The sequence below is a fragment of the Myotis davidii genome, unplaced genomic scaffold, assembly GCF_000327345.1.
Source record: "Myotis davidii unplaced genomic scaffold, ASM32734v1 scaffold544, whole genome shotgun sequence".
In the NCBI taxonomy this organism is placed as follows: Eukaryota; Metazoa; Chordata; class Mammalia; order Chiroptera; family Vespertilionidae; genus Myotis; species Myotis davidii.
The window spans coordinates 2,619,590-2,634,555 of record NW_006297018.1 but is presented as its reverse complement, the minus strand read 5'-3'; the positions used below and the strand labels follow the sequence as shown (position 1 = coordinate 2,634,555).

Below are 14,966 nucleotides of genomic sequence, written 5' to 3'. Positions count from 1 at the left end.
TCAACTGCCCCATTTTGGTGTTACCCAAAGATAATTCTGCCAGTCTCTGCTCTTTTGATATTCAAAATTGAAGATTCAGTGGAGTAGGGCTAGTTTAGAGGACTGACCTAAGGACAAAAAGATGTGTTCAAGTTACCAGTCCGGAGTTCTTAGAGGACATTCATTAAGGAATGTGACCAGGAGAATGGACTAGTCATTCAGAGGCTGGGAAAGGAACTACGTGGATTAGGAGACAAGATCCTCTATTATGTAGGCTAGAGAGTGTGTGTACCTCTATTTACATTAGCACTGGGTTTTTCCTTGGGATGTCTAAACTGGGCAGTTGGGATGAAATTAACATTAAGCTATTTTCTTTATACTATTTAGGGTGTGGAGAGAGTTCCTGGCCCATCAAGCTTTACATATACATGAAAATAGAGCAAGAGTTCTAGTTGTTTCTTGCTGTGCCTCCAATGATGTACTTAGAAGCAGGTTGAACTCACTCATGGATACTCCATAGCTGGCTTCGTTATGGGGTTGCAGTTGCCTGTTCTGTGATGTGACTTCAGAGTTTTTCAAAACCCACGGTTATCACAGGAGATGCAGCTTAGGTGAGTGTTTAACTTCTTTGATTTCTCTTGTGCTTCATGACTGCTGTGGGCTGTTCTCAGCTAGAGTGTTCTTCTACTCTTCCTCCTGTAGTGATATAACGAAGTCATAGTTATCGGTGTAATACTGAACCAAGAAAAATGTGTTTCCAGTGGTTCTCAACCTTCCTAATGCCATGACCCTTTAATACAGTTCCTCATTTGTGGTGACCCCCAACCATAAAATTATTTTCGTTGCTACTTCATAACTGTAATTTTGCTACTGTTATGAATCGTAATGTAAGTATCTGATATGCAGGATGTATTTTCATTGTTCGAGACCCACAGGTTGAGAACTGCTGAGTGGGTAGAACATTCAACTAAGCCCACACTGACCTGCTAACTTTAAATTCCACTCCAGGATACTATTACCTTCCTACATGCTGAAATCTGACCTCAAGTCTTCTCTATCCCACCAAGCCAAGACTTCCCCATGGTTCTTACAGCATGAAAATTCAATCATTGTGCAGGGAGGCAATCTGAGAAAGAGCCCAAGGTAGCCCTTCCATTTCCCTGTCAGTTCCAGGACTGGACAGTTGTAGGTGTGGAGGCTGAGCGTGTCCTGGGTAATGGACCAGAGGATGGGCTCTGCTTGGGGGTTAATCCCCAAGGGGGATACTCCTCTAGACCCTCACTTTACATTTCATTCTCACTTTACATAGTGACTACCAGGTCCTACTGTCACACTCTAAAACCTGGACTCACCCCTGAGTCATCCCTCTTCCTTAACCTTCACTTAAAACCAGCTACCTTGACCTCCTTTATATATTTCCTGATTATTTTGCTCCTTTTTAACATACACCCACTGACCTAGTTCATGCTGTAATCATCTCCTGTGTGGATTTACTTCATTATAACATAACCAGACTGCCACCACTATCGCTCATCTTACATCCAGCCTCTGTTGTAGCTGGACTATTCAAAGGGTTAATGCTACCATTCATCCCAGAAGTAAAGCTTCCTGTGGAGCTCTCTGTTGCCCTCAGGATAGGGTCTAAGCCCCTCACTCTGGCCTGATTTTCATGACTTGGTCCATTCCCAGAGCATCATTGTCACCACTGCCCCATGCATTCACTTTATGTTCAGAACTTCTTGGCTTCTCCCAAACATTATGATACTCGCTCTCACTTCTTTCCCTCTCCCCACACTCCCTCTGCCCAGCAGCTATGTCCTGCCTTTTTAAAATCTGGCCTCAGGCTTCTTAGGCACCTTCAACTCTAAAAGCCTTGGCACCCCCACATATGGTTAAGTGCCCTTTTTCTTTGCTCCTATAACACCTTAATCTTAGGCTCCAACAAATCATATTAAATTCTCTATTTTTTCCCTTCCTACTAGACTGTAAGCTCCTGTGAACAGAGGACATTTGTATTTATCTTCAGGCCCCTAACAAGTGCCTGACACATGGAAAATATATATTTAAAAAAGCAGGTTTACAGTTGTACTACACGAAGCAAGGAGTTTTTTCTTATTTTATTATTTATATTAATTATTATATTATTTGTTATTCTCCTTATTATTGTGTGTCCTTATTTATGATTTATATTTTAGGTAATGATGGCTGATAATTTAACCTACTTTTTCCCACCCCAATATATTTTTATTGAATTTATTAGGCTAACATTGGTTAATAAAATTCAAATATTTTAGGAATAGTTTTTTTTAATATAACTGACATATAACATTGTGTGAGTTCAAGGTGTAAACATGTTGATTTGATACGTTTTATATATTGCAATATGAGTACTACTGTAGCATCAGCTAACACCTCTGTTGTATCACATAATAATCATTTTATTTTTATGGTAAGAATTTATAAGATCTAGTCTCTTAGCAACTTTGAAGTATATAATACAGTTTTGTTGATGATAAGCACAGTGCTGTGCATTAGATTCCTAGAACTTATTCATCTACTACCTGGAAGTTTGTACCCTTTGACCCACATCGACAGAGGAGATAGTCTATAAAAAGTTTTTAATTGTGTGGACAGTAGTTGCAGAAAAGGAATAATAATAGCAACTAACAGTGCTCAGTGATTTTCATGAGTGAAAACTCTTAGTTTCTAGCCAGCACTGTCCTAACTGAACTTTCTGTGATGACGGAAATATAAATGTGGCTAGTGCAACTAATCAACTCAATTTTTAATTACATTTATTTTATTTAAGTTTAAACTTAAATATCCACATGTGTCTAGTGGCTATCACATTAGACAAAACTGTGCTTATTTTCCCTAGTTTTTGTCTCGCCCAGTTGGTTGCTTTCTGCCTTGCTCAGAGCTCCATGAGGCAAGGCTTCAATTAAGTGGTGTGCTGGGAAATGTTTAATGTATATCCAACTAGCTCTCTGAAAAAGTTTGCTGATTTCCATGTGTAAATACTCCTACCATGCCTACTTTTAGGCTACTAATGTGACATCATTGAATACAGAGTTGGAAAGAGATATTCACTAGCAAATCATTATATAATATTTTCTTGATATAGACACAACAGCCGTAAATAACTCTGAGAACAAAGGGAGCAGTAAAATGTAGTAAAATAATTAGGAAAGTGATTGGTTTTGAGTATTTAATTTTATATTTGATGCAATTTATTTATAAGTTTGCGTACTTTAATTTTTCACAATGGTTATGCTTTAAAACAGTTTGTAAAATTCCTGAAAATTTAACTTTGGCTCTCAGGAGCCAGTGTAAGCCAGCTCTGGCTCATCACTAGTTCCTAGTAATTGCTGGCAGGTAAATAAGATCAAATGTAGGATTCTGTTTGGCCATGAGAGGGCATTATTAGATGAAATTTGACTTTAGGAAAGATTTTTGGACTAGTCTCTGACAGAGGGGTCAGTTTGAGTCACCTGGAAGATTGTAATTCTGGAGGAGCTGTGGGACTCATGATTTTACAACATAAATTACAAAACCTTTACCACCCCCAAATAGCTTCACCCCTTCATGTCTGAAGGCCTATTGTCTTTAAGCTACTGAAATTAAAAGATCCTTGAGAGATATTAAATCTTATCACCGAAGGAAAGAGAGGATCTAACAAATATCTTCTGAGGGTCTTACTGGGGAGTTTATATCAGGGTGGGGCCAGAGTGTATTCTGGTATATGGATAGGGATAGCCTGTATCTTTGAAAAAGTGACATAATAGGCCTCTATAGCTTGCTGGCTAAAGGAAGGGAGAAGCAGGGTGTGTGTGTGTGTGGGTGTGTGTGTGTGTGTGTGTGTGTGTAAAATTATTTCACTCTTTTGATTTTCAATACTGTTAGGCTCATTCAGTGGTTCTCAAAGTTTGGTTCCTGGAACAGAAGTATCAGTATCATCTGTGGATTTGTTAGAAATGTACATTTTCAGGCCCCATCCCCAGACCTGCTGAAGCAGAAACCTGGGTGTATAGCTGGAAGTCTGTATGAACAAAACCACCAGGAGATTCTGATGCCCATCAAATTTAAGAATCAGTGTCTTAGTGCAGAGTTGGAAAAATGGGATGTGAATGTATTTGATGCATCTGAGTTTTTAAAAGTATGTATTCATAGTCACATGACGGTGTATGTTGTGTGATTCCATTTATATAAAATGTCCAGAATAGGTAAATCCACAGAGACAGAAAGTAGATTAGTGGTTGCCAGAGACCAGGGGAATTGGTTCAGGGTTTCTTTCTGGGGTGATGGAAATGTTCTAATGTAGAATTAGACAGTGGTGGTGTATCTCCAACATTACTAAAACCACTGAGCTATGCACTTGAAAATCGTTAAAATAATTAATTTTATCTCAATTGAAAAGGAAAAAGTACTGATGTTGGGGGACAACCCCCAAAGATTTTGGTTGGGACCCAAGCATTAGTATTTTAAAGAATATCTCCTGCCCTGGCTGGTGGGCTCAATCGGTTGGAGCATCATCTGATGCACCAAAAGGTGATAGGTTCCATTCCCAGTCAAGGCACATACCCAGGTTTTGAGTTTGATCCCTGGTCAGGGTTTGGGCAGGAGGCAGTTGATTGATGTCTCTCACCTCTCTCTCTCTCTCTCTCTCTCTCTCTCTCTCTCTCTCTCAAATCAATTTACAAAAATAGCTCCTGGTTGTTCCAATCTGCAGCCAAGATTGAGAATCCAAGTTAGTAGAAATAAGGCCACACATGGGTCATGTTCCTGGTCAAGGGGGCTCTGGTGTGAGTGTCTGCAGGAGGTGGGGTGAGAGCTCAGGAGAGGAGAAGCTTAGGGTGGACTTAGCTTCCTTTTAGCCAGGTGATGGGGCAGAAAGACCTTGGGCTCTCCATTCAAGTTGCAGTTGGAGCTCTGCTGTGCAATCTAGTTTACGTTACTTAATCTGTCCAAGATGTAGCTATGAGAAGGTTTCTGAGAAGACAGGTTGTGATAATGTTTATTGAAACTGTTATACAATAGGTGCTCAACAAATGTTAGTTTCCTTTGCTCTCCCAATTCCCTGTGGCTTTAATTTTGTGATTGACTCTTTGGGAGTGCATACTTAGCCAATTCTCCTTCTACTGCTCTCCAAACTGCTGGTGGATAGTAGGAAGATGGGGAGCACTGCTCAGGTATCTCTGCCCTGAGACTTTTCCTACTCTGGCTTCACAGATAGCTTGGGCAAGGGCTTGCTTAATAAGGGACTTACCGTCTCCGCTGCCAGGTGAGCACACTCAGAAGGAAAATACTGATCATCAGGAGAATGCAGCCGGCCACTGCCAACAGAGAAGCAGATCAACACAGTATGTCCTGGGCCAAGTCACAGAGCAGGCTGAGAAAATCCCCCCATAAGCAAGGACATCCCGAAGAGGTGGGCTCTGCAGCTTCTGATTTCCACTCCCAGAGTGCAGCTCCCTCCCCCAACAGATTTCTTAGGGTGCTCTAAGACTGGGTGAGGTGGCATGTATGGAGAAGGGCATGGTGCCTTTCCTCAAAAGGCTTTCAAGTGAGATCAAACTGAAAGACCCTCTTTTCAGAAAGGTTCAGAGCCCAGGCTTCAGTTAAAGAGGCTGAAAGTGAGGCCTGTGACAGGTAAAAGAAATATCGAAACATAAAGATAAATCATAAACACTTTAGAATCTTTTGAAAGTGTTCATATTTCCCAACAGTACTGGAGTGATCCATCTATCTACCTACCTATCTATCTTAAATGGGCCACAAAGCATGTTTTTCTTCTTTTATCCCCAGCTTTATTGACATACTAGAGGCCCAGTGCATGAAAATTTGTGCACTGGGGGAGGGGGTCCCTCAGCCTAGCCTGCAAGAGCCCTCAGGGGATGTCTTACTGATGGCTTAGGCCCGCTCCCTGTGGGCCTCCCTGTGGGGAGCGTGCCTAAGCCGAAGTCTGGCTCCCTGTGGGCTCCCTGTGGGGAGCAGGCCTAAGCCGCAATCTGGCCTCCCTCTGCGGGAAGCGACCGGGCTGATCAAGTGAAGGCACTGTCCCCATCACCCCACCACTGCTGCTGCCTCTGGCCTCCCTCTGTGGGAGGCGACTAGGTGATCAGGAGAAGGACCTGCTCCCATCCCACTGCTGCTGCTGCCACTGCCAGCCTCGCAGCCGCCGCAGCTGCCAGCCCTCCTCAGCCCTCACAGCCGCTGCAGCTTTGTCTGGAAGGACATCCGGAAGTCGTCCAGTCTATCAGGTCTAATTAGCATATTATTAGTATAGATTATTAGTATAGATCAGTGGTTCTCAACTTTCCTAATGCCGTGACCCTTTAATATAGTTCCTCATGTTGTGATGACCCCCAATTTCATTGTTACAAATTGAACATAATTAAAGCATAGTGACTAATCACAAAAACAATATGTAATTATATATGTGTTTTCCGATGGTCTTAGGCGACCCCTGTGAGAGGGTCATTCGACCCCCAAAGGGGTCGCAACCCATAGGTTGAGAACTGCTGGTATAGATAATTGACACTAGAGGCCTAGTGTACAAATTCATGCATGGTTGCGGTCCAGCCAGCCTGCCCGATTAGGGCCTGATCAGGGCTGGGCTGGCTGGGGGAGGGGTTGCATGCAATTGGCCAGTGGGCCCCACCCCCAATTGGGGTGGAGGAGCTATCAGGGGTGGGATCGGCCATGGGGAGGGGCTGCGGACTGATTGGGGTGGTGGGGGCCCATCAGGGGGGGGGCTGGCTGGGGGCAGAGTCTGCAGGGGGTTGGCCAGCTGGCCCTGCCCCCTATTGGGGTGGGGGAGTGATCAGGGTCAGGGCTGGCAGGGGAAGGAGCTGTGGGCAGATGAGGTGGTGGGGGCCCATCAGGGATGGGGCTGGCACAGGGGGAGGGGCCATGAGGAATTGGCTGGCTGGCCCTGCCCCCTATTGAGGTAGAGGGGGGCAATCAGGGGCAGGGCAAGCCAGGGGGAGGGGCTGCGGGCCAATCAGAGTAGGGTGGGTCAATTGGGGGCATAGCCAGCCTGGGGGATGGGCCATGGGGGGGTTGTCCAATCACCCACCCTCGATCAGAGTGGGAGAGGCCGATCAGGTGGCTCACTGGTTGCAGTGGGCATCATAGCGACCAGTCATTCCAGTTGTTACGGTGTTACGGTCGTTGGCTTTTTATATATATAGATATACATGTGTGAGTTTAAGATGTACATGTTGATTTGATACATTTACATAGTGCCATATGATTACCACCATGGCATTGGCTAACACCTCCATCATGTCACATAATTACCATTTCTTTTTTGTGGTAAGAACATTTACGATCTCCTCTCTTAGCAACTTTCAATTATACAATACAGTATTGTTTACTACAACCACCATGCTGTGCATTCATCCCCAGAACTTCTCTTCTAACTGGAGTTTGTGCCCTCTGACCACCATCTCCCTATTGGCCCCAGCACCAGCCCCTGATGATCTCCATCCTATTCTTTTTCTATGAGCTCATTTTTAATTTTATTTTTTTTCTTGCTGCAAAGCATGTTTTTTCCCTCCTACCAGGAAACAACTGTACTGTTTTAGGATTTTTTTTTCTTCCTCTGGTTATACGTTCTCCCTCCCTCTTTGCTTCAACCCTCACTTCCAAGTATGGAGTGTTTTGTCATTTAGGATCCATTCAGGAGGAGCTGAATGAGGCTAGTTTGAGACTTCATTGTGAGTTTAGGTTATGTTAATTTCTGCATTAGTATTTAACTCTTATAGACATATAGTGTAAATGGGGGTCATGATAAACAACTAACCAACCTACCCACCCACCAAGCAACATGTCCCACAATTGCTGTCTGGTGTACATTTTGTTAATAATAGAAATGACTCCTACCCACCTGCTATCTGATACTCAGTGGTAAATATGAACATCTCTGTGGTTGTAGACACTTCTGTAGGTTTCTGAAAATCTATGCAGAAGAGAGAGGGGAAGATGCTCTGTTTAGGCAATTATTGGATTGCACAGGTTGGAGAGTGCTAGGGTTCTCCCTGAGCTAGAACCTCAGAGACTGATGGAAGGGACATAAAGGACAAGGGGAGGCCATGCGCAAGCATTTCCTTCTTCTGCCTCAAGACACCACCCTCAGTATGGTATCGCCTCTTTCTGACACTTGTTTTCCAGCCTTTGAGGATTGGGAGGTCGGATGTGGATCTTGATCATCTTAACATCCACGGGGCAGCTCTGCCCAAGCTGGCGAGGCTGCTCCAGGCAAACTGTCTTCCCTCTCTCCCATTTGATATAATGGCTTTTATCTTCATAGAAACAGATTCTAGCCATACCTGTAGTAACACTTGTCGTGGTGAAAGGACAGGAAGCTTCACTCCCAGAAGGAATGTCTGTGATTGCTGGAAACTCTTCATCACCTGGTGGAGAGAGTGAGCAATGCTTGTGGAACTGAAAGGGGAAGGGGTCTCACATCCAGACCCACCCACCCACCTCAGTTGACTCTATACACACTAGCTAAGGTGTGAATCTCAGTGCTGGGCATGTTATCTGTGGGTGCCACGTCACATGGCTCTACATCAGAGTCACAGGGAGTGGCATAAGAGGCCCCAGCAGAGCCCAGTGAGAGGGAATTCTAATTCTGACCTTGGTTTTCCATAGAACTTTGAGAAACTCCTTTCTCTAAGCTTCCTACTCGCCTGGTTTCCATCTGTGACTTGGAAACAGGTCATAACAATACCAATACCACTGAACTATCAAACAAAGTAGAAAGACACAAAAGGGTAGCTTTTCTCTGTTATAGGTCCCCATTCAGCATGGGTGTTGTCATTTACTGCCCCACCTTGTCATCCTTTTACAAAGGAAACCAGGGACATGCTGTGACCAGCAGTATGGCTTACTGGAGACAAGCTATGGGAAAGAAACACAGAATTCTCAAGAATCCAAGAGGAAGTCATGGAATATGGAAAAGAGTGATGAGCAAAGAAACCTGTAACCCATTGTTAAATGTAACTGACTTTTAATACACACACACACACACACACACACACATTTATATATCATTCTCATCTGAGGATATGTTTTTATTGATTTTAGAGAGACAGGGAGGAAAGGGGAGAGACAGAGACAGAGAAAGAGACAGAGAGATATCAATGGGTTACCTCCTGTATGTGTCCCAACAGGGGATCAAACCTGCAACCTTTTGGTGTATGGGACATACTCCAACCAACTGAACCACCTGGCTAGGACAATGTAAGTGACTTTAGATTGTAGAAATAGTAGTATGATTTCAGAATGAAAATAGCAAAGATCTCAACATACATTGGTTGTATGTATGTATGAATGAGTGTGTGAGTATGCATGCTAGTCCCTTCTCTGCACATTTGCATTTTTATCAAAGCTCAGGTGGGAAGTATGCAAGGGGAAGTTGCCTGTCAACAGTGTAGCACTGTACAAATAATGGATTTACATTATCAGTAAATTAGAAAGGTGTGGGTTGCAGGTTGGAGTTTCCCCTTTGAACCAGGGAGAGAGGAAGTCTTCTTAGAGGAAGAAGTGGGATTTCAGGATCAGCTAAGAAAGGGGAAGCATTATCACCAGTGAGTGATCTGGGGGCTCTAGAATACTCCAAAGATCTTTTCTTTTCTTCCTTCTCCTGCTACTTATCTCCACTCAGGGTACAGGGGACCTTAAGTGATAGAGACCTTTGAGCAGGGGTCCTCAAACTTTTTAAACAGGGGGCCAGTTCACTGTCCCTCAGACCATTGGAGGGCCGGACTATAGTTAAAAAAAAAAAACTATGAACAAATTCCTATGCACACTGCACATATCTTATTTTGAAGTAAAAAAACAAAATGGGAACAAATACAATATTTGTATTTGCATGTGGCCCGCGGGCCATAGTTTGAGGACCCCTGTCCTAAACTCTAAGGAACCCCCACAAGACTTGCAACCATGGGAGCAATGGGCAGCAGCAGCGTGTCCCGGGCTAACCCCCTAAACCTGTCTGCAAGGCCCCTTTTACTCTGACTTCCCAGTGAGACCTTTGAGCAGGGGTCCTCAAACTTTTTAAACAGGGGGCCAGTTCACTGTCCCTCAGACCATTGGAGGGCCGGACTATAGTTAAAAAAAAAAAACTATGAACAAATTCCTATGCACACTGCACATATCTTATTTTGAAGTAAAAAAACAAAATGGGAACAAATACAATATTTGTATTTGCATGTGGCCCACGGGCCATAGTTTGAGGACCCCCTGCCTTTGAGTTTCTCTAGTGTTTTTTATAGAATGAGAAAAAATAGAGGCCCAAGGAGATTAACTTGTCCAAGGTTACACAGCTAGTGGGTGAGGAATTCCACCCTGGCGGCCTGATGGAAAAAAGCAATCTAGTGAACTCAGGAAGGTGCCATCATACCTAGAAACTCATCATTCTCACTCTCACTTGTGCACTTGAGCTGGGGCTGTGTCCATCTCGTCTTCCCACAGATCATTTTGCAGGTGCTTGTGGCAGGACCTTTCTGTTCGGCCCTGAATCCCTGGGCGCACTCATAGTGAACTGTCTGGCCCACCACGAAATGATAAATTCTCTTTGAAGCTTCATGTTCCCATGGTAGAGGCTCCTTACAATGACCTGGAAGAGGGAAAGGAAATTCCAAAGGCAAGTTGGAGAGAGCACTGTGAGTCCAAGTTTCCCCTTCCTAGAGACCAGACCTTGGTTCTTATTTTTTTGTTTGTTCATTTATTTTCTTTCGTTTAACCAGTATGTATTGAGAATGTCTATGTATCAGGACTTGGCTAAGTACTTTGTGGGAAGGCACAGAGACTCAGTCACTCCCGCAGGAAGGGTCAGTCAATTGGGTAAGAAAGACATATGAAGGCAGAATGTGCTGAGTATTATAGTTAAAGAAGAGACGCTCATTATGGGAACACAGAGGCATGAGTAATTACTTCTGACGATAGTGAGAGCTTTGGTAAGTGTACAAGACTAGGAAGGATGGTCTCAGCTGAGGGATAAGAGCAGACTTAACTCAATTTGGGTCACTGAAAAGTGAAGACCAACCACCCCTTATCTCCACTGCTGATTGAGGAAGCTACATCCTCAGGTTGCAGCTGATAGTCACCTTGGGACCATGGTAGAAGGACTGGGGACAAAGCCAAAGCCCAGAGGAGAGAGCAGCTGAGAGAATCTCAGAGAATTGGAGCCTGATCTCTGATCAAGCCATACCTGAAGCTTGCCCTGCATTAGACCAGTGAAGGCTTCTGGAAATTCCCTGTGTTCAGTAACTTTCCACTCCCAAACTAAAACCTAAGCCTGACTGACCTTTAACCCTAAAGATCGTGTCCTGCTATGATATAATCTCAGGATTTTTCACTCCATCCCCAATCTGGACATATGGAACCATATGTACTCTCTATTCTTCAGACATAGGAAGCTACACATATTCTCTGACCTTCCAGACCTTCCACAGCCTGAATACCAAATATGAGCTCTACAAATACTCTGTGTAACCTTCAGCCCCACCTGGAAGCTTAGTGGTTCTGTCCTGAGCAGTTTGCTCTAACAGCTGGCAAATGATGGCTGAACTTATGTTTTAGTCTCAAAAAATTTCTTTTACAGTCAGTGATATCTATAACTGACTGAACCTGTTTTTAATTGGGTTTGCTTCTTTTAAATGAAAACATACTAATTAAGACAATATGTGAAATGTCCATTAGCTAAAACCAGCTGATTATCTCTTGAGTAAGGACAACAAACATTGACTTTTTGAGAAACCTTTCAATAATTGTGGAAGGTATTATGGGAGAAGTAGAGAAAAAAACAACAACTAAACTTGCTTTGAAATACCATTCCAGTACAAAGTTGGGTGTGTGTGTGTATGTGTGTGTGTGTGTGTGTGTGTGTGTGTGTGTACGGATAAAAACCTCACATTGCAACAATGCCCCTGGATTATTCTTTAAAAAGAAAAAGAATGGAAGATGCAAATAAATTCAAACTAGTCTAAAATAAGTAATCAGTAGAAAGATTTCTAGTCTAATTCGGGAGACCCAAGGTCTTATTCCTAAAATATGTGAGTTTAGCCAAGAAGGGTTGGCTTACCTTCTCAATGTCTCAATTTCTTCAGTAAATTGAAGTAATACTCCTCCTCCCTCACTCACTGGGTTGTGAGGTTCAAGTGAGATTTTATACAATATGTTCAAATTCTTTATAATCTTATACAATCAGCGTGGGACCATAGGTTTCTGTAAGGTCAGCTGGTCCCCCAAAAGCTCAGGCTTTCCTAATGGGCTCTATTTCCTCCTAACATTATGACTTGACGTTAATCAACATGATTCATCTCGGAAAGTTGCAGCAGCAACTGGGTAGTTATGGTGCTCACTAATCCATAGCCCATTAGCCAGGAGGTATTTGTCTGCAGCTTCACGACTCACCAGTATGACCCAGCACATTTTACATACATACACACACACACACACACACACACACACTCACACACACACACACACACAACCCCACACACACACACACACACACACACTCCTCCTAAGAAACATCTTGATGTAAATTGCTTGCGGGCAGTTCATTATCTTCTATTTAGGGAAAAAAACAAAGTATTTCCTTTAGAGAAGGAGCTATTGTCTGCTCATGTTTATATCTTCTGTTGGCCTGGTACCTTTAGTCCCAACACGTGCTTTTTGAATTGAATCCAATTGAATTGAATTGAATTGAATTATATTCAGCCAGTTCTCAACCCAGGAAGAACTCCCGAGGCCAGGTTGGCTTCTGTGAAAGTGACTTGAAATGCTGAGCCAAGAGCCTGCAAGTGCTATTGTTGACATGATATCCTTAGAGGAGAGGATAATGGGACAGACTTTCTTCCTTTGGGGACCACATCATATACCTGCAAGAGAAGGGCGGGCTCCTAGTCCTCAGACAACAGTTGTTCAGATTCACCTCTTACCTAGGTTAACTTGGTCTGTGGGCTGTGTTTGGCTTTGCATTTCTGTGGTTTTTCTTTCCTTCTGTTCTTCAGGTTTAGGAGTAGCTTGTTTTTGTGTGTTCCTGGGGGCTAGAGAATATGAATGGAATGAAGCAAATAACTTCACAAATGTTTATAATAGTAAACACTCTTCATGTATTCACTTACTCAAAAAGGATCTCTCTAGTGCTTGCAGTGCACCAGGAAATATCAAAGTGCTGCGGTTACAAAGATGTGCTACACATGAGCCCTGCCCTTGGGGTGCTTTTAGTGGGCCCTGCTCATGTCAAGCCCAGAACAGCACTGGCCTGTCAGTATTCATGTGTGTAATGACAATGGCCTTCAGCATAGACATAACAAAATTTGCCATATCAATCATTTTAAGTGTACAGTCCAGTGGCATTCAGTATATTCACATTGCTGTGAACTAAAATTGTTTTTTAATTGTTGATAATTATTAGTGTAATGTCTGTTTCCTTCCTGACCCTGAAATACAAGTTTCTTGAGTACTGGGTATCCTGCATGCCTAGACCAGTACTTGGACCTAGAAGACACTCCTTAAATATTTGTTTAATATATGAATATTCCAGAAACCAGTAAAATTAGTTCCTGTGTAGTTCAGACTGAACAATTTTTGTCTTTGGGGCCTAGTGAACACAATCTGAAGCTCTGTCTCACTCTTTGCTATGATCTTCTCTTCTCCTTGGCAGTTACAAAAGGAAACACTTACAATTCATTTTGCACTGACATTGGTTTTCCCAGGCAGCGTGGCCAGCGTTTCCTGTACAATTCATGAAGATCGTCTCACTGCTTCTGCGGAATCCTGTCTTGCAGTCACAGTTTATCAAGGTGCCCATTTCGTAAGTGATGGCTTTGAATGTGGCGTGTCTGAGATTTGGTGGGCTGGGATAACAAAACTCTGAGGAGGAAAAGAAGCGTATTACCAGTTAAACATTCACACATTTAACCATGCAGTGATTTAATCACACATATCTGTGTTTTATTTAAAGGATTTATATATACCCCACTTTTTCCTAGAAAGAAACTAAGTCCGTTGCCATTGTTTTTTAGAAACTTTTGTATGAGACAGTTCAAAATTTAATTTCAATCAAATTAAAACATAAACTACAATATATTTTAAAGTAAATGAATAGAAATGAATGAAGTTTTATTCTGAATATGCCTCATGCTGAGCAAGTAGAGAGAGGAAGACCAAGGAATATGAGGAAAGCCATGTAAATTTATTTATTTATTTATTTAGGGCCATGTAAATTTAATTAAAAAACAAAATGTGTGTGTGAGAAAAGAAACTTTCAGGATTGTCCGACTTTCTATAATTAATGATTCTGCACCACTAAAAAAAAAAAATAGAAATTTAAAATGCTTCCCTCAATGTCTGGCTAGTAGGAAGGGTGTGTTTCTCACCCTCCTACCCATCTGTGAGTTTTCCAAATTCCTTTTTATACTGTAAAGACCTGCCCCGCACTCAGCTCAAAAAATGGACCCTGATTTCCTACTAAAGACCCTTGATGTAGTGGCCAAACACTCAACTATAAAGGGGGAAATATATTGGTCTAATCAGAAAGATGCAACAAGAAGCAGAAGATGGCGGCGATATAGGCAGACACGTCCCAGGTCGTATCCCAGAGCAAATGGAGTGAGCAGCTGAAACTAATAACACCCACTCCGAATTGGCGAAATTGCTCAGCTGGTGAGACGGTTTGCAGCCGGGAAGGGCAGAACTCCCCTGGAAAGGTAAAAAAAAAAAACCCAGGGATTTGGGCAGGAAAGTTTGCCAGACCTCTGAGCCCAGAGGGTCGGAGGGAGACCGCGTGGCAGACAGCCGTGTCCCTTGGGACAGGCACAGCCCCTGACTGGGGAAAGGAGATCCGCGGGATTCCTGGCACCGCCGGGGGATTTGAGAGCTGGGTTCTGTGATCACGGAGGACTGAGCCTAAAGGGGGCAGCCTGAAGAGCTGACCTGACCATGCAGTGCCCGTCATTGAAGAGATT

General features: G+C 43.1%; 1 protein-coding gene across 1 annotated transcript in view; it reads right to left on the bottom strand.

The window, feature by feature from the left end:
- Positions 1-616: 616 nt before the first annotated feature.
- The window catches only part of IL2RA (interleukin 2 receptor subunit alpha), a 50,922-nt gene continuing 36,572 nt past the window's right edge, over positions 617-14,966 (bottom strand). Inside the window, exons 2-8 of the mRNA XM_006772614.2 lie at positions 13,684-13,872; positions 12,936-13,043; positions 10,391-10,606; positions 8,313-8,396; positions 7,871-7,942; positions 5,246-5,312; positions 617-675 (exon numbers count right to left, since the gene is read on the bottom strand). Of these exons, the coding sequence (XP_006772677.1) occupies positions 651-675; positions 5,246-5,312; positions 7,871-7,942; positions 8,313-8,396; positions 10,391-10,606; positions 12,936-13,043; positions 13,684-13,872 (761 nt within the window). The 3' untranslated portion in view covers positions 617-650. The remainder of the gene's footprint in view (positions 676-5,245; positions 5,313-7,870; positions 7,943-8,312; positions 8,397-10,390; positions 10,607-12,935; positions 13,044-13,683; positions 13,873-14,966) is intronic.